General features: G+C 37.3%; 10 protein-coding genes and 1 non-coding gene across 19 annotated transcripts, besides 1 other annotated feature; 9 read left to right on the top strand and 2 right to left on the bottom strand.

Moving 5' to 3' along the window:
* Positions 1 to 105: 105 nt before the first annotated feature.
* Positions 106 to 7,265, top strand: PI-4KBETA2 (phosphatidylinositol 4-OH kinase beta2). Its single transcript, NM_120971.3, has 16 exons — positions 106 to 2,209; positions 2,586 to 2,777; positions 2,881 to 2,929; positions 3,127 to 3,259; positions 3,397 to 3,832; positions 4,096 to 4,176; positions 4,263 to 4,382; positions 4,810 to 4,879; positions 5,058 to 5,155; positions 5,246 to 5,350; positions 5,762 to 5,815; positions 6,003 to 6,146; positions 6,239 to 6,292; positions 6,399 to 6,473; positions 6,621 to 6,704; positions 6,800 to 7,265. Exons 1-16 carry the CDS (start codon positions 656 to 658, stop codon positions 6,899 to 6,901), a joined length of 3,351 nt encoding a protein of 1,116 aa, NP_196497.1. The 5' UTR covers positions 106 to 655; the 3' UTR covers positions 6,902 to 7,265.
* A 50-nt stretch (positions 7,266 to 7,315) lies between these two features.
* Positions 7,316 to 7,399, top strand: AT5G09345. The gene has a single exon. It is a non-coding gene; the product is annotated as a tRNA-Leu (tRNA).
* A 1,952-nt stretch (positions 7,400 to 9,351) lies between these two features.
* AT5G09340 (Ubiquitin family protein) lies at positions 9,352 to 9,591 on the top strand (the record flags this gene model as incomplete). Its single annotated transcript, NM_120970.1, has 1 exon — positions 9,352 to 9,591. One exon carries the CDS (start codon positions 9,352 to 9,354, stop codon positions 9,589 to 9,591), a length of 240 nt encoding a protein of 79 aa, NP_196496.1.
* Positions 9,592 to 10,785: 1,194 nt separating this feature from the next.
* Positions 10,786 to 13,928, top strand: NAC082 (NAC domain containing protein 82). 5 transcript variants are annotated; one of them, NM_120969.4, is made up of 5 exons: positions 10,786 to 10,955; positions 11,204 to 11,714; positions 11,794 to 12,071; positions 12,333 to 12,758; positions 13,035 to 13,928. In NM_120969.4, exons 2-5 carry the CDS (start codon positions 11,558 to 11,560, stop codon positions 13,641 to 13,643), a joined length of 1,470 nt encoding a protein of 489 aa, NP_196495.1. In that variant the 5' UTR covers positions 10,786 to 10,955; positions 11,204 to 11,557; the 3' UTR covers positions 13,644 to 13,928. The 5 variants fall into 5 exon arrangements, with proteins under 5 accessions (NP_196495.1, NP_001330102.1, NP_001154700.1 ...); NM_001161228.2 differs by having other exon boundaries at positions 10,829 to 10,955; positions 11,223 to 11,714; positions 13,035 to 13,901; NM_001085083.1 differs by having other exon boundaries at positions 10,844 to 10,955; positions 11,511 to 11,714; positions 13,035 to 13,901.
* Positions 11,223 to 11,336: a sequence feature (AT5G09330.uORF1).
* Positions 13,929 to 14,171: 243 nt separating the features above from the next.
* Positions 14,172 to 16,164, top strand: VPS9B (vacuolar protein sorting-associated 9A-like protein). Its single transcript, NM_120968.3, has 5 exons — positions 14,172 to 14,332; positions 14,605 to 14,752; positions 14,841 to 15,011; positions 15,099 to 15,278; positions 15,400 to 16,164. Exons 1-5 carry the CDS (start codon positions 14,250 to 14,252, stop codon positions 16,129 to 16,131), a joined length of 1,314 nt encoding a protein of 437 aa, NP_196494.2. The 5' UTR covers positions 14,172 to 14,249; the 3' UTR covers positions 16,132 to 16,164.
* Positions 16,165 to 16,312: 148 nt separating this feature from the next.
* On the top strand, positions 16,313 to 17,607 carry AT5G09315 (vacuolar sorting protein 9 domain protein). Its single transcript, NM_001343044.1, has 2 exons — positions 16,313 to 16,760; positions 16,846 to 17,607. Exons 1-2 carry the CDS (start codon positions 16,386 to 16,388, stop codon positions 17,257 to 17,259), a joined length of 789 nt encoding a protein of 262 aa, NP_001330185.1. The 5' UTR covers positions 16,313 to 16,385; the 3' UTR covers positions 17,260 to 17,607.
* A 105-nt stretch (positions 17,608 to 17,712) lies between these two features.
* On the top strand, positions 17,713 to 19,369 carry AT5G09310 (gamma-secretase subunit). The gene is made up of 2 exons (NM_120967.5): positions 17,713 to 18,044; positions 18,703 to 19,369. The coding sequence occupies exons 1-2, from the start codon at positions 17,765 to 17,767 to the stop codon at positions 18,861 to 18,863; spliced, it is 441 nt and encodes a 146-aa protein (NP_196493.1). The 5' UTR covers positions 17,713 to 17,764; the 3' UTR covers positions 18,864 to 19,369.
* A 16-nt stretch (positions 19,370 to 19,385) lies between these two features.
* Positions 19,386 to 22,087, top strand: AT5G09300 (thiamine diphosphate-binding fold (THDP-binding) superfamily protein; the record flags this gene model as incomplete). 4 transcript variants are annotated; one of them, NM_120966.4, is made up of 9 exons in its annotated part: positions 19,386 to 19,702; positions 19,996 to 20,133; positions 20,228 to 20,410; positions 20,587 to 20,744; positions 20,845 to 20,944; positions 21,100 to 21,211; positions 21,312 to 21,451; positions 21,537 to 21,722; positions 21,817 to 22,087. In NM_120966.4, exons 1-9 carry the CDS (start codon positions 19,469 to 19,471, stop codon positions 21,982 to 21,984), a joined length of 1,419 nt encoding a protein of 472 aa, NP_568209.1. In that variant the 5' UTR covers positions 19,386 to 19,468. The 4 variants fall into 4 exon arrangements, with proteins under 4 accessions (NP_568209.1, NP_001331658.1, NP_001331657.1 ...); NM_203027.2 differs by lacking the exon at positions 19,386 to 19,702 and having other exon boundaries at positions 19,793 to 20,133; NM_001343042.1 differs by lacking the exons at positions 21,537 to 21,722; positions 21,817 to 22,087 and having other exon boundaries at positions 21,312 to 21,469.
* AT5G09290 (Inositol monophosphatase family protein) lies at positions 22,037 to 23,964 on the bottom strand. The gene is made up of 8 exons (NM_120965.6): positions 23,767 to 23,964; positions 23,611 to 23,686; positions 23,424 to 23,497; positions 23,143 to 23,348; positions 22,881 to 23,070; positions 22,702 to 22,791; positions 22,450 to 22,603; positions 22,037 to 22,349 (listed from the first exon to the last, which is right to left on the bottom strand). The coding sequence occupies exons 1-8, from the start codon at positions 23,830 to 23,832 to the stop codon at positions 22,168 to 22,170; spliced, it is 1,038 nt and encodes a 345-aa protein (NP_196491.2). The 5' UTR covers positions 23,833 to 23,964; the 3' UTR covers positions 22,037 to 22,167.
* Positions 23,965 to 24,668: 704 nt separating this feature from the next.
* On the top strand, positions 24,669 to 25,843 carry AT5G09280 (Pectin lyase-like superfamily protein; the record flags this gene model as incomplete). The annotated part of the gene is made up of 3 exons (NM_120964.2): positions 24,669 to 25,273; positions 25,362 to 25,497; positions 25,691 to 25,843. The coding sequence occupies 3 exons, from the start codon at positions 24,669 to 24,671 to the stop codon at positions 25,841 to 25,843; spliced, it is 894 nt and encodes a 297-aa protein (NP_196490.1).
* AT5G09270 (uncharacterized protein) lies at positions 25,385 to 27,440 on the bottom strand. 2 transcript variants are annotated; one of them, NM_180468.2, is made up of 3 exons: positions 27,278 to 27,422; positions 26,248 to 26,616; positions 25,385 to 25,790 (listed from the first exon to the last, which is right to left on the bottom strand). In NM_180468.2, the coding sequence occupies exon 2, from the start codon at positions 26,584 to 26,586 to the stop codon at positions 26,251 to 26,253; it is 336 nt and encodes a 111-aa protein (NP_850799.1). In that variant the 5' UTR covers positions 26,587 to 26,616; positions 27,278 to 27,422; the 3' UTR covers positions 25,385 to 25,790; positions 26,248 to 26,250. The 2 variants fall into 2 exon arrangements, with proteins under 2 accessions (NP_850799.1, NP_568208.1); NM_120963.2 differs by lacking the exon at positions 25,385 to 25,790 and having other exon boundaries at positions 25,903 to 26,616; positions 27,278 to 27,440.
* Between the last annotated feature and the right edge of the window lie 27 nt (positions 27,441 to 27,467).

Below are 27,467 nucleotides of genomic sequence, written 5' to 3'. Positions count from 1 at the left end.
AGGGAAAAACCAAACGAAATTGCAAAGAAAGATTCAGCTTGCGTGGTTTTCCAGCGCACGTTAGATCCCATCATCATTCGACAAATTTAAAATAAAAAAACTTTAATTTTAAAAATACTGCCAACAATAGTTTTACTTCCTTTCTCTCTCTTTGTTGAATTGCCATCAAAAGCCTCCGACAACGGCGGAGACGACGGCGATTGAACTCAGCTATTTTCAACTCCGCATTTGAAATTTCTAAAGCTTGCAACTTTTAGTGACAACGAATAATGGGTTTGCTTTGAAGAAGCTAATCACTGGGTTCTAAACTCTTATTCTTCTCCCTGAGATTATTTTCGTCTCGGGGAAAATTTTCAGTCATTACCGGTTTTTGTTGACTAAGGAGACGAGGAACCTGTTGGTCTGTGCTTTGACATTTGGAGAAGCTCATGTACGTGTAATTGTGAAGTCCCAATTTCTCTCGATTGGGGGATTCGAATTTTGATTTTAGCATATACGAGATTTGGGTTTTTAGCGAGGACATTAAGGTCTAGTATAAGATTATGTTTTTGAAATTGGTCTGGATTCGGTAGAGAAGCTTCACGATCTACTTCTTTGGTTCGGATGATTTGAGTCTGTGAGCTAGAATCTCTTATTCTAAGACTGATCATCAAAAATGCAGATGGCACAGTTTCTTTCATTGGTTCGAGGTGATTCGATTGAGTCTCCTCGTGAGATTACCTCGCCCAGTAACCTCATCAGCGAGTCCGGTTCGAATGGGTGGCTTATCCGCTTTTTTGATTCTTCCTTCTTCTGTGAGTGGATTGCAGTCAGTTATTTGTACAAGCACCAGCATTCGGGTGTGAGAGATTACTTATGCAATAGGATGTATACGCTTCCTTTATCCGGTATCGAGAGTTATTTGTTCCAGATATGCTACTTGATGGTGCACAAACCAAGTCCCTCACTTGATAAGTTTGTGATAGATATCTGTGCAAAGTCACTTAAGATAGCATTGAAAGTGCATTGGTTTTTGTTGGCGGAACTTGAGGATTCTGATGATAATGAAGGTATTAGTAGGATTCAAGAGAAGTGCCAAATTGCAGCTACTCTGGTGGGTGAGTGGTCGCCTCTTATGCGGCCACATAACGAGCCTTCAACTCCAGGGAGCAAGGTCCTTAATAAGTTTTTGTCATCAAAACAGAAGCTCTTCTCTTTGACTTTATCTCCACCCACCCAGAAGTCTTTACTATTCTCACCTACATCGGGGAGCAACTTGCAGGATGATGGTAGTCAGTTATCTGCGGACGACAATAAGATTTTTAAGAGACTAATCCCAAGTCCTAAAGTTAGAGATGCTTTATTGTTTAGGAAGTCAGCTGACAAAGAAGACGAGGAATGTGAAAAGGATGGATTTTTCAAGAGACTCTTGAGGGACAGCAGAGGTGAGGATGATGAACAAAGGTCAAACTCAGAGGGTTTCTTTAAGCGACTTTTGAAAGACAATAAGTCAGAAGAGGAGGAGATATCAAACAATTCCGAGGGGTTCTTTAAGAGGCTAAGGAGTAGTAAAGGAGATGAAGAGGAATTGACATCGAGTTCAGATGGATTCTTTAAGAGATTGTTACGAGATAATAAAGGAGATGAAGAGGAATTGGGTGCCAACTCGGAGGGTTTCTTCAAGAAGTTATTGCGGGATAGTAAAAATGAAGACGAGGAGCCAAATGCAAACACAGAAGGGTTCTTCAAGAAACTTTTTCATGAGAGCAAGAATGAGGATGATAAAGTTTCTAACGCAGTAGATGATGAGGAAAAAGATGGGTTTCTTAAGAAACTTTTCAAAGAAAAGTTTGATGAGAAAAGAAATGGTAACGAGAGGAATGAGACAGATGAAACCGTGTATACTGACGAAACATCTGGTGAAGATAACGGAAGGGAGGGATTTTTCAAAAAATTGTTTAAAGAGAAGTTTGAAGACAAACCAAACATTGGCAAAGCCGATGATGGGAATGAAAGCGAGGATGACGAATCTTCAGAATTCTCACTGTTCAGAAGATTGTTCCGTAGACATCCAGAAGACGTAAAAACTACTTTACCAAGTGAAAACTGCAGCAATGGCGGTTTTGTTGAAAGCAGTCCTGGGACAGAAAACTTTTTCCGCAAATTGTTCAGAGATCGTGACAGGTCTGTTGAAGATTCTGAACTTTTTGGCTCAAAGAAATATAAGGAGGTTTGTCCCCATATAACTTTATCTCAGGTTTTATTTGTAATGCTTAGAGCCTTAGACACTCTTTTCTTTCTCTTTCAACCATATCCCCTGATTACTTCATCTGTTAAGGTTTCTTTCTAGGATATTATATGAGATATTAGCTTTATGTATTAGACTATCGAAAAGTTGTGCTCGTGTTGCTTGGTTTACCCTCATACATTAATACATAGGATGGTAGTGTATGATGGCACGTAAGCCAAGAGCGCTACTGCTCTCAGGTCATGTTAAATTTCTCTCACTTCAGTATATTTTAGTAGGCGGAAAAAGTTAGTATGCCTGCCATTCATTATATTTGCTGGATTTGCTCAGGCTGCCATTAATTTGCTGACATTTGCAGAAGTGTCCAGGTTCACCCAAACCGCAGAATAATACTCCATCTAAAAAGCCCCCTCTACCAAACAATACTGCAGCACAGTTCAGGAAAGGGTCTTACCACGAGTCTTTAGAGTTTGTACATGCATTATGTGAAACGTCATATGATTTGGTAGACATTTTTCCCATTGAAGATCGGAAGACCGCTCTTCGTGAGGTTTTCTTTAAATCCCTACCTTTCTATATTGATATTTAAAACGTAGATATTAGCATTATCCTTTATTTAACTAAGATTTCATGTTTCTTTTGTTTGGTGTTAGTCTATTGCAGAGATCAATTCCCATTTAGCTCAGGCTGAAACTACTGGAGGTATTTTCTTAAATATCTTAGAATTTGCTTGTTCAGTTTTGTCTCACACATGAGTGAACCATGTGCCCCCAATACATTTGGCACCACCCTTTTGCATTGGAGTCATTTTCCAACGGCTATTTTTTACTCTGTTCATGTTTCTATTGCGGTAACTGATTCAGTATCAGATATTGATTATACTTTCAATATAATTTCAGGAATCTGTTTTCCAATGGGGAGAGGAGTTTATCGTGTTGTTAATATTCCTGAAGACGAGTATGTTCTTTTGAATTCTAGGGAAAAGGTGCCTTATATGATATGTGTGGAAGTTTTGAAAGCAGAAACACCCTGGTAAATAGAAAACTCAAAAATTACGATTAATCTACTGCTTTTCGTTTTAGAATTTACTTTCTTACCTTCTAAGTATACTTTAAAGGGTTTCTTGGTAACCTCTCTCATTGTTCTTATTGTCTTTTGAAACTTTGTAGTGGTGCTAAAACCACATCTACTTCCCTTAAGCTTTCTAAAGGAGGCATTCCACTGGCAAACGGGGATGCATTCTTGCACAAGCCACCTCCATGGGCTTATCCGCTATCTACTGCTCAGGAGGTTTACCGTAACAGTGCAGACCGAATGTCATTATCAACTGTTGAAGCAATTGATCAAGCAATGACTCATAAGTCTGAGGTAAAACTTGTGAATGCATGTCTCTCGGTGGAGACGCATAGTAATTCAAATACCAAATCAGTAAGCAGTGGTGTGACTGGTGTCCTGAGGACTGGTTTGGAAAGTGATCTTGAGTGGGTCAGGCTGGTGCTGACGGCTGATCCAGGTCTTAGAATGGAAAGTATTACTGATCCGAAAACCCCACGTCGAAAGGAACATCGTCGTGTTTCAAGTATAGTTGCCTACGAGGAAGTAAGGGTGAGTGTTTCTTGATAGATAAATTGTAAAAGGCAAGTCCTGTTTTTTTTCTCTAGTATTCCATTTCTCCATTGAGTCACTGAAAAACGCTGACTCTCAGTGAGTAGCGTTTCAGCATCACTTAGTATGTGAGTATGTGACTCCTAACATACTAAACAGATCATTCACCTAAACAGTCATCTTAATTTGGATAAGCTAAATCAACTGTAAAGTGCCTGTGTCCTGCTTGATGTCATTATTCCTACATCAACTCCCTTGTTCAGGCTGCTGCAGCGAAGGGAGAGGCACCTCCAGGTCTTCCTCTCAAAGGGGCTGGTCAGGATTCATCAGATGCACAACCAATGGTAATTGCATGTTGGTTATAAAAAGGATATTCCTTTAGTTTTTCTGTCTTTTAGATGTTGAACCTTTTTTTTGTGTGGCTGACCAGGCCAATGGTGGCATGCTGAAAGCAGGTGATGCCTTATCTGGTGAATTTTGGGAGGGGAAGCGACTAAGAATTCGTAAAGATTCAATATATGGCAACCTACCAGGTTGGGACTTGCGCTCTGTAAGTACTGGATAAAGCAAACCTCCTTATCTTCCGCTGGCTTTTCCTTGTAGAGTATATTTCTCCACTTGAACATCTTGTGTAGCAATAAATAAAATACATAATGGTACTTCTTGTCAGATAAATGGTTGCGTATCTCTACTTAAAGTTCAAAAATTTTCAACAGTGAAAATACATGAAGTGTTTTTACATTCATTCCTTTGTATATGGCTATATGCTTTGAGTCTTTAGAAACTCATTGTGGGGATCTGCTTTTGATAAGCTTCTGTTTTTAATTTCTTTCCTGCTGAATGTAAAAGTTGGTTTATACTTGTTGACATTGAAAGTTGTTGTCTAGGAATTTCTGTACACTATATTAAAACAACCCTAAGAAACTGTTAATTTTGTTGTTTGACCTATTATTCCAATTCTTTTCTGGCTTTTGCAGATCATTGTGAAGAGCGGTGATGACTGTCGGCAGGAACATCTTGCGGTTCAACTTATATCTCATTTTTTTGGTAGGTGATATTTTGTTTAGCTACCATATGGCTGTTAATTTCATAGTTCTTTTCCTCAAGCTACGCTTTTTATATCGTTATGTTTTATTCTTTATCCTGTCATCTTATATAAGCAATATGTGTGTATACACACATTTCTACCTTATATAGTTAATAAACAGTCTTGTTCATGTGCTAGATATATTCCAGGAAGCAGGGCTTCCCCTCTGGTTACGTCCTTATGAAGTCTTGGTGACATCTTCATACACTGCCCTTATAGAAACAATTCCAGATACGGTAATTAAGCTACTTTATTCGGTATCCCACAACCGATCTTGTTTTAATCTTGGAAAGCGCATGTTATAGTATCACCTTTCTCTCCTGCAGGCTTCTATTCATTCTATTAAAAGTAGATACCCTAACATCACAAGCCTGCGTGATTTTTTTGATGCCAAGTTTAAAGAGAACTCTCCAAGTTTTAAGCTTGCTCAGGTAATGTACTCTTCAGGTACATTTTATGGTTTTATGGCTCAAGTCCACAAGCAAGTTGGCTGTTTTCTTTCAGAAACTTTCTGTTAAACATGATGTTGTTCTAATGAGAGCTGTGGAATATATGTTAAATTTTCTCTCCCAAAAATTCGTTGGAGAACCCAATTTCGTTCATTCATACTGGAGCCTTTTCTGAGAATGAGGAATGTAGGGCTTGATATGTCTTATACTATTTCTAATCTAATTTCCTCTTATTCAGCAGGGTTTTCATAAATTATACAAATATGGATTATCATATGAAAAATAGGTTGCATCAAAGTCTTCTCCATGCATCAATTAGAAGTTGTGTCTATAATTGCAAATTGTGTGAGATGTGACACCATGTATAATTTTTCAAATTGTCTTCTTTTTCAGAGGAATTTTGTTGAGAGCATGGCTGGATATTCTTTGGTCTGTTACCTTCTGCAGGTAGGTTGTATTTTATAACTGCGTCTCTCAAGATTGTGTATTAATATATATAGGCATATATGTGCTTTGAAACAAGAACGAAAGGAATCTACGAGTTTGACACTCTGATGGTGTTCATAAGTTCCTTGATGGCTTGCTTTAGTTTTATGGCTAGTAATATCCATTGTTTGATTGTCTTCTCGTTCAGATAAAAGACCGTCATAATGGAAACCTTCTGATGGATGAAGAAGGTCACATTATACACATTGATTTCGGCTTTATGCTTTCAAATTCTCCTGGTGGCGTGAACTTTGAGAGTGCCCCATTTAAGCTAACTCGGGAACTTCTTGAGGTAAGAAGCATGCTCTTATTATATCTTCTCGCTTCTTTGAAGCAGATAAAATTACTTTTTAACTATATAATGGAAAATACTTGCACATCTAGGTCATGGATTCTGATGCTGAAGGGCTTCCAAGCGAGTTCTTTGACTATTTCAAGGTATCAATGAGGCTCTTTCGTTTGCTCTCCTCCAAGTCACTTATAAGGCTCTATTTTTCTCCTTTTGTAGCTTGTATTAAGTACCTCTAATGGTCAACTGTTTTAGGTGCTATGCATTCAAGGATTCCTAACATGTCGAAAACACGCAGAACGGATTATTCTTCTCGTCGAAATGTTACAGGTATCATGATCTGAATCGATATTTGCTTATTGATAGCTTTCTGATCAAAAGCATCTTAAAAGCGATAGCGCTATTATGAGTTGATAAAGTAACAAAATCATTTCCTGGCTGAAACATTTGCGGCTTTTTTTCTTTTTCTAAAATCAGGATTCAGGTTTTCCTTGCTTCAAAGGTGGTCCACGCACCATTCAGAATCTAAGAAAAAGGTTCCATTTAAGTTTAACCGAAGAGGTAAATTACTTGACTCCCCTTTTATTCTACCAACTTCAGCACCGTTCTAAGGATTTATCTTTCCAATCATAACTGTTTCCTTTTGCCATAACCAGCAATGCGTCTCTTTGGTGCTCTCTCTAATCAGCAGCAGCTTAGATGCTTGGCGAACTCGACAATACGATTACTACCAAAGGGTGTTGAATGGAATACGATGATGTTAATTTAATACAAAAGTTTGAGATCTCATCAGTGAATCAACCTGATCAGAGACTAAACAGGTATACTGTGGTTGTGTTGTTCTCCATGTTCATTTCATGTGAAGAACCTTCGACCTTCAAAGAGATTTTGAGGAAATCAATTACACGAATAGAGAGAGAGAAAGAGAGACACTGTGTGACCAAAAACACTTTTGTACATAAAGACAATCTTTTTTACAGCCAAAGCCAAAAGTTAATTCTTCATCTTCTTAAACCTTTTTTTTTTTTTCCTTTACCAATTTCCATACTGCTTTTTTTTTTTGTATTTGTGATGAAATTGATGATGTGAAAATAATGAAATAAAAAAAGTTACCGGTCACGATTACATATTTAGGTGTACTATTAGTTGTAAACTCAGATCAATATCAATAAGTCAGGTTGGCCGAGTGGTCTAAGGCGCCAGACTCAAGTTCTGGTCTTCGAGAGAGGGCGTGGGTTCAAATCCCACATCTGACATTTTTTTTTTTTTTCTTACCCAATGATAAAAATCCGCAAATTCAAAACCCTAAAAACCCAAAGTTTTTTTTGGTTTTTGAATTTGTGATAAGATTGCTTAATGTTTGAATCATGTTCCTTTCGGGATCAAAGTTTATTGGATTCGTGCAATTGAATCGTCGTCGTTAACCCAGCGAGGGACTTTTGAGTTTTGCATTTTCAAAAAAAAATGGGTACCAGTAGTGACAGCAACGTTAATCAACCTTGCATTTTCAAGTATAAACTAGATTTGTCTTCATTGTAATCTTTTTCGAAAAACTCTCTTTGTTGTATTAAGCTTCTAATTAGTGTGTTTTTCCTTGATTCTGGAATGAAATTTGGACTTTTCGCTACGCAGTTTATTTCGAGAAGTATTGTCTTCATATTCAATTCTTGGATCGTGAGGCATCTCACCGAACAAGACTACGCGGTAATGAATCGTTCGAATGTTTATCTTGTTAGATTTTGCCAATGTATGTGATGGAAAGGATTTGTTTTGGTTGTTTCTTCTGTATTTGTATTGTATGCACTTCTTATGGTAAAGATTGATTCTTTTGTTTGCCAAGTAGCAAAACTTATGCAGTTGGGTTACAGGAAACAATTTTGAAGTCATGTTTAATAAGTTTTAGCTATGCTTAATTTTCCTAGTTTTCAATGATTTTGATCTCGATCTATCTTTTCTCATTGAAATGCAGCTCTACGCTGTCCAGTTCCATCTTTTTGTTACTTGTGTCTTGTTTCTCACCCGGGAGGGATTTCGGTGTGCTTGCTAATATCATAATTATGACTTAGTAAAAAGTATATACAACTTTATCGATAATTATTAATCAACGCAAATAATTACAAACGACAAATTCTATTTTATGATAAAGAAAACAAATAAAATATTTAACCCGTGGTATCCTAGTTATTAAACAAAATTATATGTCGACGACAAAAAATAAAAGAACCCAATTCTTGTTTGTTAATTTCTATTGTTTCACTTTTTCTACATAGAATTTTACTTTTAAAAAATTTCTTATTTCAAACTTGGTTCCTTTTCTCCATGGGATTCATCTATATATAAAAAGAGGTCCTAAATCTTTTGTAAGAGATATCTCGCATTAAGCTTTCTCTCTTTCTAGTGATTTAGGGCTTGGTTTTCTAGGGTTTTGCGAAGCAAAAGAAAACCTCCTTCTCAAGGTTTGTGTAGATGTATATATATATATATATATATATATATATACATATATATTTATGTATACGTGTGCGTGTGCAACACTTAAACTATTAAACTCACAATCTTTTGACTAATTATTATTCTTATTGTTATTTTTAGGGCAATTGACAAAAATAACATCAAAAAAGTTTTTCTTCCAAAATTAGCAGTACATTTCTAAAATTTCACAAATAGCACTATAAACTTCAATTAAACTTAATTAAAATATAAGATAGAAAGAAAAATGATAGCAAACACTAATTTAATATTAAATAAAATAAAAATTTTTAATAGTGGAAATATATACCCTAAATTGAAAATAAAGAACCCAAATATAATACTACAAACTAATATTAAAATAAATAAAAATCTCTTTTAATGGTGAAAATATATACCCTAAATTGGAAATATGGAACTCAAATATAATACCATAAACTAATATTAAAATGAATCAAAATATTTTTTAAATAGTTGAAATATATACCCTAAATTGGAAATAGAGAACCAAAATATAATATTTTAAATTTATTTCTAATTTATTTTGGTTGAATAGTTTTTCTATAAAAGTTGTGGTATTATTTAAAAAAATAAATTAGTGATAATACTTTTAGAACAAAAACTTCATAGTAAGTTAAGTAGTGCTATTTTTGAAAGTTCATGAAGTGTGTGCTATTATTATCAATAAAATTTGTTTTAGTGCTATTGTTAGAAATTTATCTATTTTTTTTTAATGTAGATGCAAGTGTTTATTATAGACGAAGATGGGAAAAAATATTGTGTCGAGGTTGAGAAGACAACTACTATCGCTGACATGAAAACGAAAATCTATGATGCTACGGGTATGGAAAATGCATACCAATACCTAGAACACCGTGGCAAGATAGTGCTTGAGGTCCATGGCGGAACCACCATGGATGACTACAAAATCAAAGCCTGTGACATTTTCCATATGAGCGATCGTATGCGTGGTGGGTAATTAGACCAATTTTTTAACAAAAAGAAGATGGTTTATGGTTCAATAATAATAATAATAATAATAAGATTTATTTTTGTAATTTTATTTTAATAATATTAATAATAAGAAGAGTCTCTCTTGAGTCTTGCCCATGTTTTATGGTTCAATAATAAGACTATTTACATTGATTGTATTTGTATTTGTGATGAAATTGATGATGTGAAAATAAAAAGTTGTATAATGTGTATTTTCTTCATCTCACGACTAAATGTATACAAAATCTGTGAAGAATAAGTTATTTCTTTTTTCTGGTTATAATGTGTTTTTTAAAAGCTCAATTTGAGTTATGAATTATTTGTAGCGTAAAAAAATTATTTTGAGTGAAAAAATGAGAAAAATATAATTAGGCATGCCTCAATATGAAGATTAAACACTGTTTAATAAGTACGTTTTTTTACTCTTGAATGAGAAGGGCCCAACACTGTAATTAGCAAACGCGTGTGAGGTCTGAAGTTCACTAAAGAGTAATATCACTATGTACCAATGGAAGACCTGATAATTAGTTTGACCAGTTGTCAACTGTACAAATGTTATTATTAACATATTCTAGACTATTTTATCATTTACAATTCCCTTATCTTTTTTATCAATTAACTGATAACTATGTTAACAAGATACCAAAATAGTTAATTTATATATCCAGAAAATATAAAAATTAAGAATACAAATGCATAAAATGTACAATTAACAAAATGTCACTGTTAACATAATATATCACAGAAATTATGAATTTATCGCGATATAATATGATTTAATACGGTATATTTATAAACTTATCGCGATACAATATAATTTAACATAATATATTTATAAACTTATCGCGATACAATATAGTTTAACATAATATATTTATAAACTTATCGCAATACAATATAGTTTAACATTGTATATTTATAAATTTATTAATATATATTTTGTTATCATGTTAACATACTAGTTATCAGTTAATTTATAATATATTTTTATTTATATATTTGATAAACAATATTATTTGAATTAAATAAAAGACGTTTGGTAATAATTTTTTTATATTGTTAAATAATTTATTATGAGTAAAAGGCTATTTTTGTCCAATTTATAAAAGTTGAGGAAAGAGAACTAATTCTATAAAAATTATAGGTATATTGTTAATTTTTAAGTTTTTTTGGGTTTATAAATTAATATAGACCCTCACACAATCCTATATAAACCCTACGACCGCAGCCCTTGACTCAGTTCTGGCTCGTCCTTCACGCCACTCTCTCCTATATCTCTCTCTCGCTCTCCTCCCCCTTTCCGCCGATCGTCCTTTCCCCACCGTCGAGTTTTTCCCTATCCATCTCCGGGTACGACTTTTTCTCTCTGTTTCTAATCCTACGCCGCGATGTTGTGGATGGTGATTTTCTGTGTTCCGATCTAGTCTTAGGTTTTCCTTTTGTAATTCCTGAAATGGGTTTTGATCTGATTTGAACCTTATCGATTTTCCGATTCATTTTTAGGGTTCTTCACTTTATCTATTGTAGTTTGGTTTCAAGTTGGTCGTCGGGTAGTTCAATTTTTCTTCTTTTGGTTTGTTTCAATGTCTCATTAGCAGGCTTTACGTTGCACACCAGATGTCTGTTGATCTCTGCAAGAAGAATCCATCTTTTCTTTGGTGTGACTGTGGTTATATGAGCAGGGGGAGGTTGTGGTGTTTTCAGATTATCCTCTTCAGGCACTGGACTTGACTTGTCTTCAATTCCTCGACTTCTCTCTCTTTCTTCTTCTCCTCTCTTCTTTCTCGTTTCTCTGTTTTTTTTTTCTGCTTGATTTGATCAAAGGGTATTCGTTTCTGCTGCTCCTGTTTACTGTGAACTTGAAGACTAAGTTTTCTTTGCTAAACTCTCACTTTACTGGTGAAGAGTTTACAGAAGATTGTTCAAAGTTTTCCCCTTTGGATTCTTCGCCAATGGGGAAAACTCAACTCGCTCCTGGATTTCGTTTCCATCCGACTGATGTTGAACTCGTGAGGTATTACTTGAAGAGGAAAATACTGGGGAAAAAGCTCCTTGTCGATGCTATTGCTGAAGTTGACATTTACAAGTTTGAACCCCCTGATTTACCTGGTATCCATTTCTAAAACACTCTTGTTCTGTTCATGTGTTTGCATCTAAGTTCTCTGACTCGGAGACTTGTTCTTTACAGATATGTCTTTTATAAGAAGTGGGGATCTTAAGTGGCACTTCTTCTGCCCCAGGGAAAAGAAGTATGCTAGTGGGGTAAGGGCAAACCGTGCAACTGAGTGTGGCTACTGGAAGACCACGGGGAAGGAGAGACCAGTTCTGTGCAATTCTGAGGTTGTGGGAAAGATCAAAACTCTGGTTTATCACTTTGGCAAGTCGCCTCGTGGGGAGCGGACTGATTGGGTTATGCATGAATACAGGCTTGACGACAAAGTACTGACGCAGATGAATGTTCCTCAGGTAATATATACTACTTATTATAAATGGCAAATATGATTTCAACTTGAACAGGTGTTTAGGTTTACGAGTATTTACTGATGATAGCTTGCCGTTTTAATTTGTTCCTTAATTGCTTTGATAGTGTGTTACTGTCCTGCCTGCAATTTTTTCCTTCTTCCACTTATATATTGTTTCCTGCTTGTTTAGTTTTATAGATTTATGTATCATCCATGTAAGCTTATATCACTCTCTCTTTACTTACAATTATGTTTTGGACTGCAGGATACTTATGTGGTGTGTGTTCTGTTCAAGAAAGATGGTCCTGGACCTAGAAATGGAGCTCAATATGGAGCTCCGTTTAAGGAAGAGGACTGGAGTGATGAGGAAGTACGTACTGATGTTCCTTCTACTAGTAATCCCACAAACCTTCTTGAGCCTAGCAAAGAAACCACTCTGGCTTTGACTGCCCCAGATGACTCCAATAAGGATTGTTTTGGTGGCATGATATCAGAGTCATGTGTCTCGGATTTCCTACCAGCTACAACTAATACCACCAGCGAGCTTCCACATCCAAGTGATGCAGCTACCACTCCTATGTCTACTGCACCTCTGGCAGAGACCGTTCAGACCCCCAACAATGATGACTTATATTCAATGTTGGATCTATTTGATGATGACGAAGAGTTCTTAGGGTTCAACAATAATGAGGTAGTTTTTTTTTGCATTCTTCTTCTTTGGCTTAGTATAGTGATAACAAGCCGGTGTCACTGCATGTTCTTAAGCTAGCAAGGCTACTTTAAAGCTGTTAAGTGTTTTAGTGGCATTGGAACGTAGTAGTTACCCATTAGACAAAGCTTCTTTGCTATATCTTCGATCTTAGTATCCAACATCAATATGTGCTCTTTTGTATCTGCTTGTTCTCCAACATCAATATGTGCTCTTTTGTATCTGCAAAATACATTCTCATATTTAATCAATCTACAGGTAAGATATGATCCCGGTGTCTCAGCTCCAGTTTGCTTAGAAGAAGAAGGCATTTTCAACGGACTACCAGAGTTGAGCAGCATGCCAAGGACGGCCTCTTACGACCTAGTTGAAAACTCGGAGTTATACCTAGAGCTACAAGACCTCACTGCTCCATTAAATCCCCAAACTGGGCTACAAGACCTCACTGCTCCATTTAATCCTCAAACTGGGCTACAAGACCTCACTGCTCCATTTAATCATCAAACTGGGCTACAAGACCACACTGCTCCATTTAATCCTCAAACTGGGCTACAAGACCACACTGCTCCATTTAATCATCAAACTGGGCTACAAGACCTCACTGCTCCATTTAATCCTCAAACTGGGCTACAAGACCTCACTGCTCCATTTAATCCTCAAACTGGGCTACATGACCTCACTTCTCCATTTAATCCTCAAACTGGGCTACAAGACCTCACTGCTCCATTAAATCCTCAAACTGGGAATCGCAATGACCCGAGAAGCTCCTCCTTTCTGTATAATCAAGGCCATTTTGACTTCTCTGGTGGTAATGATGATGATCCTTATGGCTTTTCTGCTTCCATGAGACATAGACCAAAAATGTAAAAAAAGAAGAAGAGAAGAGAAGCAGGATTTACAAATCCAACAGATGCAAATCAGACCGAATAGAAGGAGGAGCAAGCACCTTTGTTTCTTGTCTTTGAATTATGATTTTTATTAGTCAAAATCTTTTTAATGTGTCGAAACTTCCCTATCAACATTCTCTGTTTCATCCTTAGAATCTCGTATTTCTTCAGAGTATTCTCAACATTTATTCTTGTTTCTATTTTGCTATGGATTATTGTATATATACTTCTTCTGTCTAAATCATATCATTAATACTAAAAGGAATTTTAATGATGAATACTGAAAAACACAAAAACTAATCGGGAGGAACAAAAGTTCCAAGTAAAAACGAAGAATGAAAAAAGTAAATAAGAAGAAGAAAGTATCGTACCAGATTTAGGACCATAACAGATGATGTAGATGTAGGGCTTAAATGGGCTTCGTTTCGAATCCTATTTCGTTGGCCCAATATTTTAGCTTTCCCACCGCATCATTATTCATCATCTCGTGTATTAAAAAGCCGATTTGATCTCTTTCCACTAAAAACCTTGCTGACAAAGAATTCAATTTTGATTGTCGTCGATCGTACGGTATCTTGGGGGATTGATGGAGAACACAGACGTCGTCTCGGGTCTGCATAATTTCTTGAGTAAACCCTCCGCCAAAGATTTCATCAAATCAATCAAAAGGTTATCTCTCTCTCTCTCTCTCTCTCGCTTCTCTTCTTCGCTTTTTGTATACTTTAGGTTTATTTACTCTCTAGTTATGATTACATGTGTGCAAGATAAGATATCTTGCTGATTTCACATTGCTCTCTAGTAGTTATGAATAGTTTTTTTCGTTTTTGCGACAATGTTATGATATCGATGATTTGCTATAAACTTAAGCAGATTTTTGTTGTGATGGAAACATCACATGCCACTGGTTTTTTGAGTTGTGAACGTTTTTTGATGTTTTGCAGTTTCATTGTTTCGATCTTGAACACTGCACCAGACCCTGAAAAAGATTGTGATGCAGTTCAGGACTTCTTTTACAAGATGGAGTCTGCTTTCAGGGCTCATCCACTTTGGTCTGGTTGTTCCGATGATGAGTTAGACAATGCGGGAGATGTGAGTTATTCTTCTTCCCTTTTTCCTGCTTATCTCTCTCATGATTTATCTATAATAATCTTTCTTGACTTAATTTATGTATACACAGGGCCTGGAGAAGTATGTCATGACAAAGTTATTTCCCCGGGTTTTTGCATCAAACACCGAGGATGTTATATCCGATGAGAAACTCTTTCAGAAGATTTCCTTGGTTCAACAGTTCATATCTCCTGAAAACTTGGATATACAACCAACTTTTCAAAACCAAACATCTTGGCTTGTAAGTCACATCTATCTCTCCATAGTGTTGCTTGTTTTCTTATAATGGTTCTTACTTGTGATGTTTTTTTTTCTTATTTTATGGCAGCTAGCTCAAAAAGAGCTCCAGAAGATAAATATGTACAATGCTCCTCGTGATAAGCTTATGTGTATCCTTAGGTGCTGCAAAGTCATTAATAACTTACTTCTAAATGCTTCAATTGCTTCAAACCAGAATGAACCTGGAGCTGACCAATTTCTTCCTGTTCTCATATATGTTACCATTAAGGTATGTTGTCAAGGATTGTACAATTTAAGCAAAAGCTATTTCTGAATATGTCTCATGTTTACTTCATATTAACTCTTATCCTTGGATTCTGAAAATGACATTATTTGCTTTGTTTCTCCAGGCTAACCCTCCCCAGTTTCACTCAAACTTGTTGTATATACAAAGATATAGGCGTCAATCTAAACTGGTTGGCGAAGCTGGCTACTTATTCACCAACATACTCTCTGCAGAGTCATTCATCTCAAATATTGATGCAAAATCCCTCTCCATGGATGAAGCTGACTTTGAAACTAAAATGAAATCTGCACATGCACGTCTTTCTGGTCCGGGAAGCCAGTCTTATCAAACGGATCACGGTGCTGCATTACCCACTGCTCATAATACTAAGAGGGAAAACATGCTTCTGCATACAAAATCAACTGATAGTTTCTCTGGTACCAATGAAACACTGAGTGAAACACCAATAAAGAAAGCTGACCCCATTACCGATTTGGAAAATAAGGGCGCTGCTACGCTTTTGAATGATAGAAGTGAGGCAACCAAAATATTTCAAGAATATCCTTACATGTTTGCCAGTGTTGGTGATTTAAAGATAGGAGATGTTGAAGACTTGCTTAATAATTATAAACAGCTAGTTTTCAAATATGTTTGCCTTTCCAAAGGCTTGGGTGATGCAACATCTTTAACTCCATGCATTTCACCATTGCAAGCGTCTAAAGTCTCTGAGAATCATACAACATTGTCTTCAGATTTTCAAACGAAAAGCGAAACTGACAGGAGCGTTGATAATTTGTTTCGAGCTCTACAAGGTGAGGGAGACAATGTTCATAATATCTCAGATGTAAAACAATAATCAGACTTATCTCTTCCAAATGTAATCGGATTCAGTTCTTGAATGCTACATGTAATTTTACATTCACTAATTATACGGTTCTACGGTTATACGACAAATTGAAACACTTACCGGTTTTATCTGAGAACCGGTTAAGGGTTCATTACAAGATATGAAACCAAGATAAGCGAAAAGGGTATTATTGTAATTTCGCTTCATTTTCTGCTCCTCTGCCATTCCCACACCACTCAGAGGAACAGAGCTTAACGGCGACTATGGAAGGGATTGGACTGCGAAGTTGCGGAGATGATATTCTCCGTCTCGGATTCAAGCTACGCGGTGGTACCGGTGGCCGGATTCAGATTCTCCAGCGAGCTATGGTGATAAAAATGAGAGACCGTAGCAAGAACAGGAAACCATTGCAGAGAGGACGAATGCTCAGTATCGAAGCGATTCAAGCGGTTCAAGCCCTGAAGCGAGCCAATCCACTTCTTCCTCCTCCTCCCGTTCCTTCTACTTCCACGACTTCTTCTTCCTCAGCTCTGCTTGATCGTGTAATCATTTCTAAATTCCGTCGGCTCTTGAAATTCGATATGGTCGCCGTTCTCAGAGAACTTCTACGCCAAAACGAGTGCTCTCTAGCTCTCAAGGTTCGTCTCTATCTCTATCTATCTCTCGCTTTCTACCCATCATGTTTTAGCTGTGTTTCTATCTTAACTGTGGAATCGTTTTTAGGTTTTTGAAGAGATTAGAAAGGAGTATTGGTACAAGCCTCAGGTGAGAATGTACACAGATATGATCACTGTAATGGCGGATAATAGTTTGATGGAAGAGGTCAATTATCTTTACTCAGCTATGAAATCAGAAAAGGGTTTAATGGCTGAGATTGAATGGTTCAACACTCTCTTGACGATTCTCTTGAATCATAAGCTTTTTGATCTTGTCATGGATTGCTATGCCTTTATGCAATCTATTGGCTATGAGCCTGATAGAGCCTCCTTTAGGGTTTTAGTCTTAGGTCTTGAATCAAATGGTGAAATGGGTTTATCAGCTATTGTTAGGCAAGATGCTCATGAGTATTATGGTGAATCACTCGAGTTTATCGAAGAAGATGAAGAAATCTCTAGTGGGACTAGTGTGTTGATCTAATGATGGAGCGAAAGAGTTGAGAGCTTGTAGCTCTTTCTTCATGGTTCTATATTCAGTCGAGCTCGAGGTTTGATCATATCGTAATACTAATACCTTCCGAGTATGCCCGATGAGATGATGCGTCGTTAGCCAAACCATATCATGTAGGCTTGTAACATAGGAATGTTACCGAGTATGCGAGTTTTGATTGCCTGAACTTGGATCTGTTCCAAGTCACTCAAGTCACTCATGTCTATGGAGACATTTATAGCTTCAAATTCCATTACAATTGAAGTTTTGATATTTGTAAAGCTCTTGTTGATGTTATAAGTACAATTTGAGTAATCAAATATTTATAAAGTTCAGTCACCTTAAACAAATTGAAGTAAATGCTGATATTTTGCAGTTTCCATGAAAGACTGAGTGGTACGTGGAAACGACGTCGTTATCGTTGTGTTTAACTAAAAAGTCGTTTTAACTTCTTTATTCGCGAGCTTTTCAACTTTTCGTTAGTGGCTGAGCAAAAATGGAGGCTACACGGAGCGACGACCCCAGTCTGAACCCTATACGCAATCGGAATCCGAATCCGAATCCGAATCCAAACCCATTGTCGACGATCATCTCTTCAGCTCAGGTTTGGCCAACCATTGACGGTCCGTTGGGGTTAACGGAGGAAGCATCGGTGGATTACGCTCGTCGATTCTACAAGTTCGGTTTCGCTCTCTTGCCTTGGCTTTGGTTTGTCAATTGCTTCTATTTCTGGCCTGTTCTCCGTCACTCTCGGGCTTTCCCTCAAATCCGCAATTGTAAGTTCCTTTTTGATTTTGTTTTTCCACCGATCTTCGTATCCGGGGAATTTGGGAATGTTAGATTGGGATCTTTTGATCTGGCATTAGATCCTATGAAATCGTATAATTTTGCTGGTATTTACTGTTTCAGTAGTGTAATAGTGGCTACGAATGTTGTCTTGACAGTCTTAAACCTTATGGCTTGTGGATTGCAAGTATCATACTCGAACTAATTTGATGCGGATACATGATAAGTCCATTGGCCTATTCAGGCTCAAATCTAATGAACTTGTAGCATTTAGTGTGTAGATGCCCATTAGATTTTATAGGAAGCAATTAATAGAATAAGTTAATGGGGAGTGTCTGATCCAGTGGCTACTAATGAGGTTGTTCAGAAGTTATCCATTTTCTTTGGTGATTATTCATTGTATGCTTATTTGATCTGGGGGACAGTACTCTAGGTCTATTAAATCTTTCTCCCTCGTCACGACTGGCTTTGATGTGTTATTGCCTTAAGTATATTCAGGAATGAATTGATGATCATTCTTGTTTTTGACTTTTGAGTTATGTTGTTACTTCTGATTTAAGAAGATTTAAACTTTTGTATCTCTTTCTGAGATATGAAATATGTACATTCTATCCTCTCTGACACCTTTGAAATCTTGTGCTGATGCAGATGTTGTCCGGTCAGCAATTGGCTTTAGTGTCTTTACAGCTCTTCTCTCCGCGTGGGCATTGACGTTCTCGATAGGAGGAGAACAACTGTTCGGCCCTCTTTACGATAAGCTGGTTATGTACAATGTTGCTGATCGTCTCGGCTTGTCTGGTTTGGCTTAGCTCCCACCGCCTTGTCTCTCTCTCTCTCTATCTCGTTTATCTTTGACATAGTAGAAACAGGAAGATCTCATGGCCTTGACTTTTGCCAATTCCGTTCTCATGTGTTTCTATGCAATCATAAGTTGTTTTAACAAAAAGTTGAGGAGATACTGCTGTGAATATTAAACTGCTTGGATCATTCATCAATCAATGAAGTAATTAGTTATCAAGAGTTGTTTAATTTCTCTTGTTATATCAGCCAAAATGGTGCTCTGTTTCTAAATGTTGGATTTTGGCAAAGTTGGAACTGTGAAGATATGGATGTGACTTTAAAGTCATTCATTTTAGGCATATCTTGTGTGTGTGACCTCGTGTTAAAGTGAGAGTATCTTGTAACCAAATAAAAGTTTGGGTCCTGATGAAGTCGTTTTATATAGTGGGCCATTTAATAGTGTTGTGGGCTTATATTTTTACAGACGAAGGCCTTGTTCGCGATTCCTTAATAAAAGATTCCACTTTATGATTAAGGAATCAAAATCTGTACGGCACTTAACAACTACACTTTTCACGTTTCAGTTTTCAACAATCTCTCTCTATCCATTCTCTATCAAATTCTAAAATCAAAAATGGCTCTGCATTTGAGATCTTCTTTTTCATCAAAATCGACTTTACTCAATATTCTCAGACACAACCTCGGTTTCGGTTCTAGGAGCCACGTGACTCGGCATATCCGCCAAATCCTACCACATGACCCCCCGCTTCGAGGTTCACAGAATCCAATTAGCCGTCTCTGTAATACCATGGCGGAGCCAGAGACACTCTCTAGTTTTGTTCAGCACGAATACGCCAACAATCATCAGGTGCATGCATTGTTCCTCCGCATTTTGACTTTTATAGGAAGTCCATAGCTCACTGTTCAATCCACTCTTGTCGTATCATTGGAATCTGTCATTAAATCGCTTTTATTGACATTTATACATATTTCTGTTGTTGATGTTATGAATTACTTACTAAAACATGATTGTTATATCTCAAGAAATTTTCTAGTTTGTGTGGGTTGTTTTTAGATTCTCATGAACCTTTAGATTTCTTATTGTGTTGATATTCTCCATTCATTCTGAAGAATATATGTATGTGGACCTTGAATGTTCAGGTAATGGACTTTCCAGGAGGAAAGGTAGCTTTCACACCTGAGATTCAATTCATATCAGAATCTGATAAAGAGCGTGTTCCTTGCTACCGTGTTCTTGATGACAATGGCCAACTTATCACCAACAGCCAGTTTGTTCAGGTTTCACAAAAAAAACAAGAGAAAGAATTAATCTTTTCCTCTTTTTGCGAATTCTAAATAGGCCAAAGAACTCATCTTTATTCTTCCTCTTCAGGTTAGCGAGGAGGTTGCGGTGAAGATATATAGCGATATGGTTACTCTTCAAATTATGGATAACATATTCTACGAAGCTCAAAGACAAGGCAGACTTTCCTTTTACGCTACTGCAATCGGTGAAGAGGCCATTAATATTGCATCAGCTGCTGCTCTCACTCCTCAAGATGTTATCTTTCCTCAGGTTTTTTATTCATTCATATATTGTAAATGCACTCTCTTATACTTCATGTTGCTACCATGTGTTAAATTGACAGTATTTTCATAATGTTAACTTATGTCAAGGTACTATGCAACCCCTTCGAGTAACAAAAGAAAGATTGATAAATTGAGCTGTCTTTTTTTTTGTTGGACTTGCAGTACAGAGAGCCTGGTGTTCTACTATGGCGTGGTTTCACGCTTCAAGAATTTGCAAACCAGTGTTTTGGGAACAAATCTGATTATGGAAAAGGCAGGCAGATGCCCGTCCACTATGGCTCTAACAAGCTCAATTATTTTACCGTTTCTGCAACCATTGCGTATACACCTCAGATTCTCTTCTTCTCTACTGTTTATATTCTTTAAGTTTCTCTTGCTTATGTTGCAAATTTGTCTTGATCATGGTCTATTTTGTCTCAGTACGCAGTTACCAAACGCGGTTGGTGCTGCTTATTCCTTAAAGATGGACAAGAAGGATGCATGTGCGGTCACATATTTTGGCGATGGTGGCACGAGTGAGGTGAGTATAAGGGCATTAAGCCGGTATATTGCAATGGATTGTGAATTATGTATATTTGCTTGCATTATTCTCGAGCTTTTCAGATTTTTATGCATCACTATGATTACTGAAACTGAAAACTCTGTGGTGGCTGATCAATGTAATGTTTTTGCTAGGGAGATTTCCATGCTGCTTTGAATATTGCAGCAGTTATGGAAGCTCCTGTTTTATTTATTTGCCGGAACAATGGATGGGCCATCAGTACTCCCACCTCAGATCAGTTCCGAAGTAACTCCTTTTCTTTTTCTTTGGATGTACATACCCTTTACTTGGTTTTCTTTAAGACTTTTGGATTTGCCAATGCTTTTGCAAACACAATGGCCAACAGGTGATGGTGTAGTGGTCAAAGGCCGTGCTTATGGAATTCGAAGTATACGTGTGGATGGAAATGATGCACTTGCCATGTACAGTGCGGTACATACTGCTCGCGAAATGGCAATTAGAGAACAGAGGCCAATCTTGATTGAGGTTAATATGATGTGTTGATATTAGATGCAACATCAAAACACAAAATAAGTTCAAATCCTCTCTTTTTTTTTTGTTTGCTTGGTAGGCCTTAACATACCGTGTAGGACACCATTCAACATCAGATGATTCCACTAGGTACCGCTCTGCAGGTGAGATAGAGTGGTGGAACAAAGCAAGAAACCCACTGTCTAGGTTTAGGACATGGATTGAAAGTAATGGCTGGTGGAGTGATAAAACGGAATCGGATCTGAGAAGCAGAATCAAAAAAGAGGTAACCAAAAAACCTTGATCATGAGCATTGTATAAGAATCATTTTGGTTTTATAAATGCTAATTTATCCTATCCTTTTGGGTCCTTGTATACAGATGTTAGAAGCGCTCCGGGTTGCAGAGAAGACTGAGAAACCGAATCTGCAGAACATGTTCTCAGATGTCTACGATGTTCCTCCATCTAACCTCAGGGAACAAGAACTTCTGGTGAGGCAGACGATCAATAGTCACCCACAAGATTACCCATCAGATGTGCCTCTTTAGGTAGACTCTAGTTGTATGCTTTGTGTAGTAATTTATGTAAGCCAAATAATCTACATTGTGTATTGAAATCTTTTATTGAAATCGAGACCAATATTCAAAAGCATACAATTTCTTCAGTGTCTGACAGTACACAACGGCAGATGTGTGATATACACCAGATAGCTATTTCAGGCAGTACATATATTACAGTTTCAGTTGTGTCTCAGAGAGAAGCATCTCCTCTTCTATGGATTCTCTAATGGCTTTCAAGAGCCGTGGCATAAGGTTCTTGGTGCTGACCACGATCCCTGTTTTGTGTTCAAGATGATTTCCTCTCGAGAAGTCCAGAGGATTCCCGTCAGCATCGCAAACTACACCTCCAGCTTCTACACGAGGTTATTGGCTTATTGCTCACAGCTTTTGGTCACTAGTGTAATTGTTTTGTTTGTTTTCCGTAATAGGTGCCATGAATAAATATTTGCATACCTGTTGTGATGATTGCACCAGCAGCATGGTTCCATATGAACTCTCGGTACCCTTTAAGAGTGAAACGCAAGTATATCTCTGCATCTCCTCGAGCCAGAGCTGCGTACTTCACTTGACTATGGATTCTTAGAGGTGGAGCTTTGATCCCAAGTTTCTGCTTACCGTAAGAGAGTAAGTTTTAGTGAAAAGATTAATACATTGGTTAGGTTAGGCTTGATGCCAACTACACACATAAAATATGTTATTCTGTACATTGGCAATGGAGCTATGGATGGGGATTGGTTTGTGGGATGATTCCACAAAGGTTGCTTCTTCAGGATTCTCAATGTTGCTCACTTGCACCTATTAGCACACTTTCTCCACTCTGTTTTAAGAACACAAAACGAGAGAACAAGCCTAAGGGACATCAAATGCTCTGATAATTATAATACCTTCTGTGGAGGATGAGAGTCGCCTTCAAGCGATTGCACATAAGCTCCTTCTCCCACTGTAGCAAAGAAAAGGCATCCTGAAGAAGAAGACTTGTGATTCTCAAGTTTCGGGCAAGCCATGACACCGAGCACTACTTTGCCTTCCACAAGCAAAGCTAATGCCACAGCGTATTCCTCTCCTTTTACAAACCTATTAATCAGAATCTGCAGGTTAGAGCAAAAAGGAGAAGATTGTTCTGTAATGAGTTTCAAGACTTCTCACCCTCTGGTTCCATCAACAGGATCAAGAATCCAATGGCGGCCACTGGAACCGCCTTGTGACCTCCCGTGGTCTATCGCCTTCCTTACATCATCCATTGAAAGAGAAGAGTTGGCGTAGGAATCATCAGAAGCTAGAGCATTGTTCACAAGCTTAGTAATGCTTTCTAGAAATTCCTCGGCGCCATTCTTGTGCAGATCTTCTGCATTCTGCAAAAGATATGTAACAGAGAAAGATTAAGTTCGGTGGTGTGTTTTTGACTGGTAATAAGAGACTGTAAGTACCTCTTCAGCAACCAAGTATAGTGGTTCAGGGTGAAGTTCTCTCTCTAGTACATGACTGATCACAGCTTGGGATCCTGCATATTTATCGATAGGTTTGGTCAACTTAGGACTGGTTTGATTGGACCTGGTTGACCAGTTTTGTTACACGAATAAAAACCGATTGACAACAGAATGGGATTGATTTAACCATAATCAGCAGCTGTAACCGGACTTTTATCAGATTTTGACCGGACATCTGATTGCAACAGAGACTTCTGCACTTCCTGATCAACACACAGTTCATGAAAAAAAACTGTCATTAGTAAAAGTTTTGTCAATAAATTAGACATATGTGGTTACTAACCTGGCTGAGACGAGCAGCTAGAGAGACGGCTTTCTTAGCAGCAGCGAGCTCTTTCTCGTAAGGCATCGAAACAAGAAAGAATAAAACGAAGACCAAGAAGAGTTTATTCAGGTCATGTGTTCATCTATTATGGATTTATTCATCCAATATAAATATTTTAAAGTATATGGTCATTGTTAATATATAACCGGAGTTTCGTGGAAGTTTCAACACATTTTCTTTAGTTGTTAAATATTAATCTAGGCCTATGGTTTCTCTGATCAATCAAATATTATTTAACTGATACATATTTATCTGGTAAAACAGGCATGCGTAGTAGCTGTAAGAACTATTGATATGTGCAGCAGAATATATATTTTTGGAATCGAATTAACACGCTATGAAACGAATCATCAAAACTCAACATTTCAATACTAAATATAGGAAGCTAAGAAAAAAACGAGGTAGCTCATAATAACAACAGTTCCACTATTTCTTTTTTACTTTTAGATGTTTGCTTCAAGTTGTTACAACTTACAACTTGTTAAGTTTGTCAAGAACTCATACTAAATAGAAAACATAAAACTAACATTTTGTTGGTTAAACAAAAACCTAACTCGATCACTGCGATATATAAACTCCATCTATAATACACAAATCATCAAACACAACAAAGCTTGTAATCATAATCTCAACCTTTTCTCAAAAACCTTCTTCTTGAAAATCTTGATTCACTTCTCGAATCAAGAAACATGGTTAGGTTCTTGAACATCGCGTTGATTTTACTCTTGATCGTTTTGTTTGTCGCAAATGTCTTGGAGGCCACGAAACTGAATGTGATGGACAAATGTTGGAGACCAAACCCCCATTGGCGTAGAACCCGCAATCAGCTTGCGCGGTGTTCAGTCGGATTTGCCGGAAAAATGACGGGAAATATCGGTAAAGGAGTCACACAATACAAAGTAACCGACCCGTCTGATGATCCTCTGAACCCTAAACCTGGAACCCTAAGATACGGAGCAACACTCGTCAAAGGTAAAAAATGGATCACATTCAAAAGAAACATGAAGATCAAGCTTCATAAACCGCTTCTAATCAGCAGCTTCACGGCACTCGATGGTCGAGGTGCTAGTGTTCACATCTCGGGTCCCGCTTGCCTCATAGTCTATAGAGCCACCGATGTGATCATTCATGGGCTTAAGATCCATGATTGTAAAGCTCATCCACCAAGCTCAGTGATGGGACCTGACTCAAAGATCATCCAACTTGGACACATGGATGGCGACGCTATCAGGCTAGTCACGGCTAAGAAAGTATGGATCGACCACAACACTCTCTATGATTGCGAAGACGGTCTTCTAGATGTCACACTAGGGAGTACTGACGTCACAGTGTCGAACAATTGGTTTAGGAACCAGGACAAGGTCATGCTTCTTGGACATGATGATGGCTATGTAAAAGACAAAGATATGAGGGTAACTGTTGTGTTTAACCACTTTGGTCCTAATTGCAACCAGAGAATGCCAAGGTACAAAATTGACAGAAGCCTAGACTAATTGATTTTCGTTTATTGATATTTCGATTTCTAATTTGGATGAAATATGTGAAATATACAGAGTGAGACATGGATATGCTCATGTTGCCAATAACTATTACCAAGGATGGACTCAATATGCAATTGGAGGAAGCATGAGCCCTCGTGTAAAGAGTGAATCAAACTATTTCGTGGCACCAAAATCCGGAAGCAAAGAGGTCCGTATCAAGTAGTAATGGAAAACGCTAAAACACAAAACGCATTTTCTTTTTTTTTATCTCATCTAACATTTGAATTTGAACTTGTTGTAGATAACTTGGAAGAAACGTAGCAATGGAGACCAAATGCAATGGAAATTCTACTCAGTGAATGATTACTTCGAGAACGGAGCTTGTTTTGGCCTACACAAAGGTGTTGGAAAAGCACGGCCCAATTACGGCCCAGATCAAAGGTTCACAGTCGCAAACGCTAAACAGGTTAAAGTACTCACTTCTTCAGCCGGAGCGTTACACTGCACCAGAAACTCCGTCTGTTAGTACAACAACGCTTAACATGACTTTTTAGCGTTTCATCATTTCTACGTTTTCTTGTCTTTCTCACTCATGTACATCAAAATGTATATGTTTTTGTTTAAGAATGATATTATATACCGATACATTAATAAAAGTTCAAACAAAACAAAGTTAAACCCGGTAATGTTAATTCAGTTGGTATAGCATTGACACACAAACAAATAATCGGGGTTTAAGGCATTTACTCCATCTATAAGAACAACAACGCTTAACATGACTTTTTAGCGTTTCAACGAATAAGCGTTTTCTCTTCTTCATTCATGTACATGAATTTTATGCTGATAAAGAACACAAATACTGTGACGAAACAGATAAACCCCGGGAATATTGATTCCGTTGTAAGAAACTAACCTCGTCAAAAGTCTAACAGAGACAATGGTTCTGATTGTAACTTACTAATTAAGACGTTTTCTTGTCGGGAATTGAAGAAGACTTGTCCACTGATTGAGCAGATTTAGAAGCTGTTACTGCTGCTTGTTCATTTTCGACGAGTTTCCGAAGTTTTGTCTGAAGACCACGAACTCGATCTTCAGTTCTCCTAAGTTTCCTCCATCTATAAGCTGTCCAAAGGAAAAGACCACCATAGACAACAGTATAAGAACCCCAAACATATGGATAAGCTTCAGCGTGATCTCTGAGTTTTTTGTATTGTTCTTCAATTGCTCCTACAAAACCAGGAGCCACTTGGCTTGGTTGGCTCTCCTGATCTTCTAAACCGCTATGCTCTGTCGCCATCTCAAATCCCAAATCAGCTTCTGACTAAGCCTGAACAAAAGCAAAAGAAGGAAAGATGTAAAGCAATGAGACATGCAGATGAGTGTAGAGTAGTACTTATACATTAAAGAAAGGAAATGGTAAAGGCTAAGCTCAGTCCCTGATTACAAAACTGAATCAACAAATCTGTGGATTAGCAAGAATTCGAAAGAACAGTTAACGTTATAGGATTATTACTTGACACTTGATACATTAGGCGTGAGATCTCAAAGCATAAACAATGAAATGCTTTAGATTGTATAATCTATATGGACCTCATGAAGTGAAACAAACTAAGATCATATTAAGAAAAAAGTAATCTAAAAGATTTAAAGGGAAGTTGAAAAATTCCATGAATGTTCATAACCATACTATTGAAATCTAAAATCGTAAGGCACTGCGAAACTGGATCCACATTTGCATAGGATTTTTGAGGAAAATACAACCAAAAGAGGGACGAAATCTAAAAGCTTTGCACAAATCCTCGAAACTAAAATTGGCGGCGAGATCTATGAAATGAACGGGCAATAGAGTTTAAATCAACCTTCTCAGAGGCATTTCCTCAAACACTTTCTGTGCATCTAGGAGATCTATGGCTACAAAACCCAGAAATTACAAAAAGAAATTCCTTGGGATCTTATTTGTTCTAAGAATACAAAAACAAAACAGGTACCTGGAGTCAAACAAAGTCGTCGAAGAACAATGAAGATTTCCAAATGAAGCTCAGAGAGCCATAGTTCTTAAACCCTATAAAGCTTTGCAAAAACCCAGATCGAGCGAGGTATTATTGATAGGTGCATAGTTTTGCTAAATAGTCGTGTTTCCGTATCGGTTTTTTTTCTTTGGTTTGTTGTAGATTAAAA

This window comes from Arabidopsis thaliana, chromosome 5 (genome assembly GCF_000001735.4).
Source record: "Arabidopsis thaliana chromosome 5, partial sequence".
Taxonomy (NCBI): domain Eukaryota; kingdom Viridiplantae; phylum Streptophyta; class Magnoliopsida; order Brassicales; family Brassicaceae; genus Arabidopsis; species Arabidopsis thaliana.
The sequence above is the reverse complement of the archived record's forward strand: the minus strand, read 5'-3'. Positions and strand labels throughout refer to the sequence as shown.

What these genes read in the sequence shown, in the direction of transcription:
- PI-4KBETA2 (NM_120971.3), top strand. Translation starts at nt 656, where the DNA reads ATGCAGATGGCACAGTTTCTTTCATTGGTTCGAGGTGATTCGATTGAG. An exon ending in TTGAAAGCAGAAACACCCTG is followed by an intron (nt 3,260 to 3,396) that starts GTAAATAGAAAA and finishes GAAACTTTGTAG; the next exon opens with TGGTGCTAAAACCACATCTA. An exon ending in TTGCCTACGAGGAAGTAAGG is followed by an intron (nt 3,833 to 4,095) that starts GTGAGTGTTTCT and finishes TCCCTTGTTCAG; the next exon opens with GCTGCTGCAGCGAAGGGAGA.
- NAC082 (NM_120969.4), top strand. Translation starts at nt 11,558, where the DNA reads ATGGGGAAAACTCAACTCGCTCCTGGATTTCGTTTCCATCCGACTGAT. An exon ending in TGAACCCCCTGATTTACCTG is followed by an intron (nt 11,715 to 11,793) that starts GTATCCATTTCT and finishes TGTTCTTTACAG; the next exon opens with ATATGTCTTTTATAAGAAGT. An exon ending in TAGGGTTCAACAATAATGAG is followed by an intron (nt 12,759 to 13,034) that starts GTAGTTTTTTTT and finishes ATCAATCTACAG; the next exon opens with GTAAGATATGATCCCGGTGT.
- VPS9B (NM_120968.3), top strand. Translation starts at nt 14,250, where the DNA reads ATGGAGAACACAGACGTCGTCTCGGGTCTGCATAATTTCTTGAGTAAA. An exon ending in TTCATCAAATCAATCAAAAG is followed by an intron (nt 14,333 to 14,604) that starts GTTATCTCTCTC and finishes GATGTTTTGCAG; the next exon opens with TTTCATTGTTTCGATCTTGA. An exon ending in TCATATATGTTACCATTAAG is followed by an intron (nt 15,279 to 15,399) that starts GTATGTTGTCAA and finishes TTGTTTCTCCAG; the next exon opens with GCTAACCCTCCCCAGTTTCA.
- AT5G09315 (NM_001343044.1), top strand. Translation starts at nt 16,386, where the DNA reads ATGGAAGGGATTGGACTGCGAAGTTGCGGAGATGATATTCTCCGTCTC. An exon ending in AGTGCTCTCTAGCTCTCAAG is followed by an intron (nt 16,761 to 16,845) that starts GTTCGTCTCTAT and finishes AATCGTTTTTAG; the next exon opens with GTTTTTGAAGAGATTAGAAA.
- AT5G09310 (NM_120967.5), top strand. Translation starts at nt 17,765, where the DNA reads ATGGAGGCTACACGGAGCGACGACCCCAGTCTGAACCCTATACGCAAT. An exon ending in TTTCCCTCAAATCCGCAATT is followed by an intron (nt 18,045 to 18,702) that starts GTAAGTTCCTTT and finishes GTGCTGATGCAG; the next exon opens with ATGTTGTCCGGTCAGCAATT.
- AT5G09290 (NM_120965.6), bottom strand. Translation starts at nt 23,832, where the DNA reads ATGCCTTACGAGAAAGAGCTCGCTGCTGCTAAGAAAGCCGTCTCTCTA. An exon ending in ACTCTCATCCTCCACAGAAG is followed by an intron (nt 22,792 to 22,880) that starts GTATTATAATTA and finishes GTGTGCTAATAG; the next exon opens with GTGCAAGTGAGCAACATTGA. An exon ending in TGGTGCAATCATCACAACAG is followed by an intron (nt 22,350 to 22,449) that starts GTATGCAAATAT and finishes AACCTCGTGTAG; the next exon opens with AAGCTGGAGGTGTAGTTTGC.
- AT5G09270 (NM_120963.2), bottom strand. Translation starts at nt 26,586, where the DNA reads ATGGCGACAGAGCATAGCGGTTTAGAAGATCAGGAGAGCCAACCAAGC.